Source organism: Maniola jurtina, chromosome Z, assembly GCF_905333055.1.
Source record: "Maniola jurtina chromosome Z, ilManJurt1.1, whole genome shotgun sequence".
Taxonomy (NCBI): Eukaryota; Metazoa; Arthropoda; class Insecta; order Lepidoptera; family Nymphalidae; genus Maniola; species Maniola jurtina.
Window position 1 is genome coordinate 10709627 of NC_060058.1, and position 8219 is coordinate 10717845.

Below are 8219 nucleotides of genomic sequence, written 5' to 3' on the forward strand. Positions count from 1 at the left end.
CTCGTCTCTACCCTCTCCGTGCAAGGCGCTCTGTCTGTTACGTAATCTCATAAAAGTGATCGAAAACCTGATGATGAGGCGGAAATCTCAACGAGTTTGTTTCATTTTGAGTCACTAACCAATCACAAACAAAACTGTTTTCATATTGAATTTCGAAAAAAATGTGAATGGTTGGTGACTAAAATTGGTTAACGCCCACTGAGAATTTTGCCTCTACCATTTGTATGGGATAACGTAACAGAGAGAGAGAGCTATACTAACTTCTTTTCTCGGATATGGTATAGTAAGGACAGATAATTTATCAGAAATTCCGTGGGAACTGATTTTCCGGTATAAAAAGTAGACATACTATGCCCATAGCCATATAACGTAGTGATTACATACTCTTTGCCTATGCCTTTCGCAGGATGCAAGCACCTCTGTAATTTCGCCAAATTGATTTGACGGATGGGCCGTGAATAGCTAGCAGATTGACAGGCAGATACACTTTCCATTTATAATATTAATAGATTCTGTAATAATTGGCTTTCTTACAGAGATTGTAAATAAAATACATAACATAACTACTTGAAGTCAGGGGTAATTTTGTGTGGTTTTAGGGGAAAATATATTTATACAAATTGCTACACTCAGCTGTCAGTGTCAACTGTCAAAGTTACTATCACTGTCAAATATGTGTCACAACTATCAGTGTCAACTGTCAAGCATCAAGACAAATCACGAAAGGCTGTGAAATCTAAATTAATAAAAATATTTTTAATTCAAAACATAGGTTAACCTTCTAATGTTCAAAGTGCAATTAGATAATAGGTTTTATCACATTGTTTATGCGAGGTAGGGAAGCATACCCGCGTTGCTTATATACTTGTTGAATACAAAATGTCTTCAGAATATGGTAAATTCGGTCCCTTAGTAGGGGCTATTGACGAAGGAACTTCGAGTGCCCGATTCATACTCTTCAAAGTGAACACCTGTGAGGTGGTAGTGGTGCACCAGAAGGAGCTGGAAAAGCACTTTCCCCAAGAGGGATGGGTGGAGCAGGACCCAAATGCTATATTGGAAGTCGTACAAACTTGTATCACCAAGGCAATCGAAAAGCTAGTGGCTTTAGGCGGGAATCCGAAGGTAAATGTCTTTAATCTTTTACTGCTGTAAGCTGTAAGTATGTGAAAACTGGTGATCCAAAGAGAACATTTAAATAAGAGCAATAGTTACCAAGGAATTTTTATGAGGAAAATACAAGTAATAAGGAAATACGTTTTAGATTTCTTAATAGTTTGATTTAATGTTTTTATTATTTTGTTAGCAGACTAGAATGTTTATAAGTTATCTCTGTTGCACAGCTGAAACCACAACAATTTACAATTTAGCTAAAGTGTTTCTGTAAGTAATGATAATTTATTCAGCGTGTTTGATAAATCATAATATAACAAATGAGTTTGTCCTTAGTATCAAACGGTTAATGCCACAGATACTTTTGTTGTCTCTGTTACTTGGCAAACGTTCAAACAGTCGTGTAAGTTCTCAGAAGTTTTTTAGGAGTTCATTTCATGTTGCCATGAGCTGTATGCAGGGTTCTCACATTTGAGTTTTAAACAAATTATTTCATTCTCATATCTCGCAGACATGAGAACTTAAATAGAATAGAATAGATTTTTATTCAAATAAACTTTTACAAGTGCTTTTGAATCGTCAAATAATTTACCACTGGTTCGGAATGCCGTTCGTAATAATTTGTTATAAGGTTGTTTGTTACAAAAAAATAATAAGTTATTTTTTTGTTACATCTACACATCCATTGGTTCTAACTTCAGTGTGAAGGATAACCTCCTGTGAAGTTACTGATATTAACTTACATCTTGTGAAACTGCTAAATAATTTTGAGTTCCTTTTAAAATATAGAAAAGAATGATGCTTTTCAGGATATAGTAGCAGTAGGAGTGACAAATCAAAGGGAAACAACGATAGTGTGGGACAGGACCACTGGGAAACCTCTTCACAATGCCATAGTCTGGCTCGACATGAGGACATCTTCTACTATTGACAAGTTACTGGATTTAGTGCCTAACAAAACTAGAAACAAAAACTACTTAAAGGTTAGTTATTTCTATATCCTAGCAGCCCAAAGAGTTGCTGCCTGCAAGTTTGCTGATTATGCTTGTGTTTGAGATTTAACATGTCACAGATGTTGATACAATTCAGTTTAACTTTAAAGTAAAATGAACTTTAATAATATTGTTTAAGATCAAGCTAGTTCATCCAAACATTTACAGCCAGCGCTCAAAGTGGAAATCTTTACTTTAATTCACTTTTACTTTAAATCAAGGATATTTAGCTTTACTTTGACAACAACTCCCCACCGAAGGCTTCATTCCAGCCATCCGAGCTCACTCCAGAAGCCGAGTAGACCACCCAGGTTGCCAAGGGCTTCATGGAGTAAGGTTTGGAATTTCAAGTGGCATTCGCGTTGCTCTGCCATGCCCGTGAATCTAGGAGCATGTGTGTCGGTGTTTCCTTGAGTTCTATGCAGTGTAGGCCCTGCACAGAGGACTGTTGGTGACACGTATAACGAAAAGGTGTTTGCTTAGTGGGCTATGCCCTGTTATGAGTCCCACCACCTTCCTAAGTTTACCTCTGTCCAGGCGGAGTAGTTTGTTAGTTTGTCATTGGTCTGTTTTAGGGAAAGCCTCTTTGGCGTGCCTGCAGTTTCTTGTGTATACCCACAGTTGGAAATGCTCTTAAGTGTTTTTTAATGCAATCAAGTTTCATACTCACTGAAGGGTTTTTGCAGCCACTATGCGGCCTCCCAATGTCTCCATACTTCAGTGCGATGAAGCTGAGGTGGTTGAGTGACAACGTGGACGCAGTCAAACAGGCTATGAAGAAAGGCGTCTGCTGCTTTGGCACCGTTGACACTTGGATCATATGGAATTTGACAGGTGATGACAGCGGTGACAGCCTAGTGATTAAGATGTCAGCCTTCTATTCGGGCAGGAGTTCCTACCAGGGCACTCGACACTGAGTTATGTGCGTTTTAAGCATGTATATGGATAGGCCCTTCGAAGATAAAAAACGCGCTCAAAAAGTCAATAGAATTTGCAAAAGTTAAGACTTTGTCAATGACGATGACGTAAGATTCAAGCGTATTTTTGCGGATGGAATTGTATGGGAAAGGCTAATCCATATACATCGATGGTTTTAAGTCATTTAATATCACTAACTAATATTACATAGCTTAAAATGCACATAACTCTGAAGGAAAACATCATGAATAAACCTAAATGCCTGAGAGCTCTCCATAATGTTCTAAATTTCATAAATTTAACTTATGCAGGTAACTTAAAAATATATGAAATTAAAAGTTAGACTTTTTAGGTTGTTCAAATGTCCTTGATATTCCAAGATGCAAAATGTCCTTCCTCCTTAATACAAGCTATGTTTGTACCAAATTTCGTCAAAATTGGTTTACGTAAAGACAGACATCCGGTTCGAAGGACCATTTTTTCATGTTATGATATTTAAAAGAAATTAATTTGCTAATAATAAAACGACACATTCTTTCGTATTTATGATAATTTTTGATATGGATTGTATTATTTCAGGAGGACCGAATGGGGGTAAGCATGTGACAGACGTGACAAACGCGTCGCGCACCATGCTCATGAATATTGAGAACCTAACTTGGGACCCGCTCCTTATGAAGTTCTTTGAAGTGCCTAAATCTGTGCTACCCGAAATTAAATCCAGTTCTGAAGTAAGTGATGATTAATTATAATAAACTCTGCGACTCTGTACGTGTGGATTCAGGTTTTTTTTTCTTGGTTTTTGGGGTAAAAAGTAGCCTGTGTCACTCCCCAGGTTTGCAACTATACTCATGCCAAAAATCACGTCGCTTTGTTGCTCCGTTCCGACGTGATTGAAGAACAAACCAAAACCCAACACTTTCGCATTTATAATATGGAGTAAGATGGGCATGATAATATGGGTATAATTATATTAATATGTAATTAATTAAACTAACCAAGCACTATTAAAAAGAATTTCCAAATATTCACCTGCACTCACATGTAAGAATGTGGTTTGTCAACCTTTTACATGATCCCTTTCGCATCTTTTCGTGGTCCGACTCGCGCACCGAGGGTTCCTTACCTTGGAAGGTTACATATAACTATTTCGTTGCTTAAATTATCTCCGACTGCAAATATAAATATTATGTAATATTTTGTGGTTTTTAGATTTTCTACTTCACTTATGCTAAAAGACACTGTTTCTTGCTAAGTAAACATATTTTCTTGGTACATTTACACATCGGCCATAACCTCAGCTAGCTGGGATGTTACGGACATTACTTAATACCTTGTACAATACCTTAATGTTTTCAGGTATATGGCTACATAGCAGATGGGCCGCTGAGGGGGATACCTATATCTGGATGCTTAGGTGACCAGCAAGCGGCTCTAGTAGGACAGATGTGTCTACAGAAGGGACAAGCGAAGGCCACTTATGGTATACCAGATTGTTTAAACTTTTTTATTGGTCCCTTCATGGGTATATGTTGAGCAGCGTTGAGCGACGAGATGTCTTCTCGTCCAAAGTTCCTTAGTGCTTGAACTTCGAACAGCACATGTTATCAGTGATGATGATTGGATCAGAGATATGCTTGCTATTTATAAGCTTCATAAGGTAGCTCAGTGTTACTCAGCGGGCGATGGAGAGACCATTACTTGGAGTTTCTCTATGTCATCAAATCAGAAATGAGATCCGTCCACTAGGTGGACAGATGGCTTCAAGCGAGTCGCAGGGAACCGCTGGATTCAGCAGTGGTACTGGTGTGGGTAGGTGCAAGAGAGCTACAAGAGGTCTATATCAGAGTGAACTAGGGTGAGGGAACTCTCGATTTGATCCTGAATCTATGATATGTCAAATATTCGAAGCCTCGTTGTTTTGTTAGAAGTTCCCTAACTGTGCCTAGCTAACGTCTATCGATTGATAATGATGATGATGATGACATGTACATTCCAGGTACAGGCTGTTTCGTGCTCTACAATACAGGCGACGTGCGCGTGAACTCCAGTCGTGGTCTGCTCACGACCGTCGCCTATCAGTTGGGTAGTCAAAGTCCGCCCTGTTACGCTTTAGAGGGATCGGTAAGTTATTATCACCTTCATTTCAATCCATCGCCGGCCCACTAAACGGGTCTGCTCTCAGAGTTTACGCCAGAGCCTGCTGGCTAAGTGCGGATTAGCTGAGGATTGGTCTCACCTAAAAAGTTTTGTCAAACACACGGCGAACCCAACGCGAACCGAACACTTAGCTAAAGTAAAGCTAGTACAGTTATCTCCCTCACGCTTCGCTTCGTCTTCTTGCCGGTGGTTTGTCTCGGCGTGTGGTGCCGCGGAAACGGTTCTCTCCGCTTTGCTTTTGCATTTCTATGTGACTAGCTTTGAGCGACACCTTACATTACAAAATAAAATGCTTCACCACGCTTTTGGTTCGCCGTGTTTGACAAAGGCTCTAGGCCGGAGCACCTCTTTATTCTTTATTTATTTGCATTCATGTTTTACATCATAATAGAAAATAATTATAATATTACAACATGAAGCCCCGTCAGGGCGCTGCAAAGTGATTACATATAAATAAAATGTCACGTATATAAAAATTAAAAAATGTTATGTAAATTCCTAACTAATTATGTCCTATTAAATTATATTATTAGTCAATCTTTAAAAAAGTATCAATAATTTTTTTTATAACTATATCGTGTTCCTCAATACCAAGTTCTTCCATTTGATGGGATGCAAAACCGCAATGTCCGACTTGTGGACAATCCAAAACTAACCAGCTTGCCCGAAAGCCTGGCGTACGGGAGAGACATGCGCTTCCTTTATCTCTATCGCCTTTATAAGGGGGGAGTGTTCTGGGGAATTATTGACCTCATTCTGCCCTCCTTTTCTTACAACTGCACCGCACGCCACCGTTAGCAATTTCACCCTCATCAACTCGGTGCCTAGTACACTTCGACCGCTTGGCGGTTCCTCTGGTGCTGCAAATGGACGACAGTAATCACTTAACATCAAGTGACCCGCCTGCTCGTTTGCTCGCTATTTTTATATAAATCTATCTTTGTTGTTACTACTCCCCTTATAACCTCTCGCACTCGGTCACTGGTAGAGAGATCTCTTATAGATATAAGTGCTTACCTGTCCACTTTTTCTTTCTTTTTCTGTTTATTGTTATAACTTTCTAGTATAAAAAAAAGGTAGTGAAAATTGAATTTTAGTGCATTAGAATGTGTAATATAGTTTAATATGTAAAAATTAGCATGTCGCTTGAAGTTTTTATGCATCCTAAAAGCGCTCAACGCTCCGGAAGAACTTTTTACTTCAAAAACTAAAAGGATTGGACTCATTCAGGTGGCCATAGCCGGTGCGGCGCTAGGCTGGTTGAAAGACAACATCGGGATGATAGACAGCACAAAGGATTCGCAGGCAATAGCCGAGAAAGCGACTGAAAACGGCAGCGTGGTGTTTGTCCCAGCGTTCAGTGGCCTGTACGCTCCATACTGGAGGCAGGACGCTCGTGGGTGAGTGTTACCAGTATAATACTAGTCCCTGGCTGGGTGCGGCCCTGTTAAGAATAAGCAGTGAGTAGACGGTCAGAGTTATAAATGGCAGAATATGGCAGTTGTTATCACTACCTTTACAATCACACTAATTTATAATCGCCTTTATATCCTAACTATATCGCCTTTATAATAATATTATAAAGACGAAAGTTTGTGTGTATGTGTGTGTGTGTGTGTATGTGTGTATGTTTGTTACTCCTTCACGCAAAAACTAATAGACGGATTTGGCTGAAATTTGGAATGGAGATAGATAATATCCTGGATTAGCACATAGGCTTTTTATCGCGGATAACCAAAGAGTTCCCACGGGAATTCCAAAAACCCTTAATCCACGCGGGCGAAGTCGCGGGCATCGGCTAGTAAATGCTAAATGAAAGTGTGTTTGTTTGTTGTTTTGTTGGTTTGTCCTTCAATCACATCGCAACTTATCAAAGTGATTTTTTGCATGGGTGTAGTTGAAAACCTGAAGGCTATTATTATCGCGGAAAATCAAAGAGTTCCCATGGGATTTCAAAAAAACTTAAATCCACGCGGACGAAATATCTGGTATCAGTTGGTCTCTAATAATAATATTATGTGGTTGTAGAGTGATTTGCGGTATAACTGAAGATACGAACTCCAACCACATAGTACGCGCTGCGCTGGAGGCTGTGTGCTTCCAAGTGAGAGATATCCTGGATGCCATGAACGAGGACTGCGGGATACCTCTGCAGTTGCTGAAGGTAATAGCACAGATGACTAACCTTTTTTAGATATCCGTACCAAGAAAAAAACACTTTAATTTTTTAATTTCATGGCGGCCATTTTGAAATTTTCATTACTTATTGTTATAGCGGCAATAGGTATACACATTTTGTGAAAATTTCAACTCTTTACTTAATATGGATCACGAGATGTATAGCCCGCTGACATACGGACGGACGGACAGGGGAGGTTTAGTATAGGGTTGCGTTGGCACCCTTTGAGTAAAATCTTAAAAACCATTTTCTGTTCTTCCAGGTTGACGGGGGCATGACGTCGAACGAGCTAGTAATGCAAATGCAAGCGGACTTGATAGGTATAAACGTTATAAAGGCCGGCTTCACTGAAAGCACGGCTCTAGGCGCCGCTATGGTAGCTTATTGGGGCCTAGACCATACCCAGAACGGCAATACCATAGCTTTAGTCTCTGGTATAACCTATAACCCGAGAATATCCGACGATGAAAGGGATATGAGATATAAGCAATGGAAAATGGCGGTCGAAAGATCTTTGGGTTGGGAACAGAATTAAAACACATTTACGACCCAAATCAATAATCATCTATCAATAATCTGTCGATAAGTTACTTACTCGTAACAACGGTGTTATTTTTCAAAAAAGCGGACAAGTGTGAGTTGGACTCGCACACAAGGGTTCCGTACCATTGCTCCGTACCGAAAACGTAAAAACGGAGACCTATTTATGTCACTTTGCTGTCTGTTTGTCCGTCTGTCTGTTTGTCCGCGTGTCACAGGTCTCTAGTTCGTAGAAGTCGGAGACGAAATGAGTTACAATTGTGTTTGGTATTTGGAGTAGAACGTTGACCCAAACTAAATATTGAATTAGAAATTCA

General features: G+C 39.6%; 1 protein-coding gene across 1 annotated transcript; it reads left to right on the plus strand.

The window, feature by feature from the left end:
• The first annotated feature begins 697 nt into the window (after positions 1-697).
• LOC123880435 (glycerol kinase-like) lies at positions 698-8186 on the plus strand. The gene is made up of 9 exons (XM_045928561.1): positions 698-1125; positions 1923-2096; positions 2792-2939; positions 3603-3754; positions 4383-4506; positions 5023-5147; positions 6414-6583; positions 7212-7347; positions 7625-8186. Exons 1-9 carry the CDS (start codon positions 880-882, stop codon positions 7895-7897), a joined length of 1548 nt encoding a protein of 515 aa, XP_045784517.1. The 5' UTR covers positions 698-879; the 3' UTR covers positions 7898-8186.
• The last annotated feature ends 33 nt before the right edge of the window (positions 8187-8219 follow it).

What these genes read in the sequence shown, in the direction of transcription:
- LOC123880435 (XM_045928561.1), top strand. Translation starts at nt 880, where the DNA reads ATGTCTTCAGAATATGGTAAATTCGGTCCCTTAGTAGGGGCTATTGAC. An exon ending in GAAACAAAAACTACTTAAAG is followed by an intron (nt 2,097 to 2,791) that starts GTTAGTTATTTC and finishes GGGTTTTTGCAG; the next exon opens with CCACTATGCGGCCTCCCAAT. An exon ending in GTTACGCTTTAGAGGGATCG is followed by an intron (nt 5,148 to 6,413) that starts GTAAGTTATTAT and finishes GGACTCATTCAG; the next exon opens with GTGGCCATAGCCGGTGCGGC.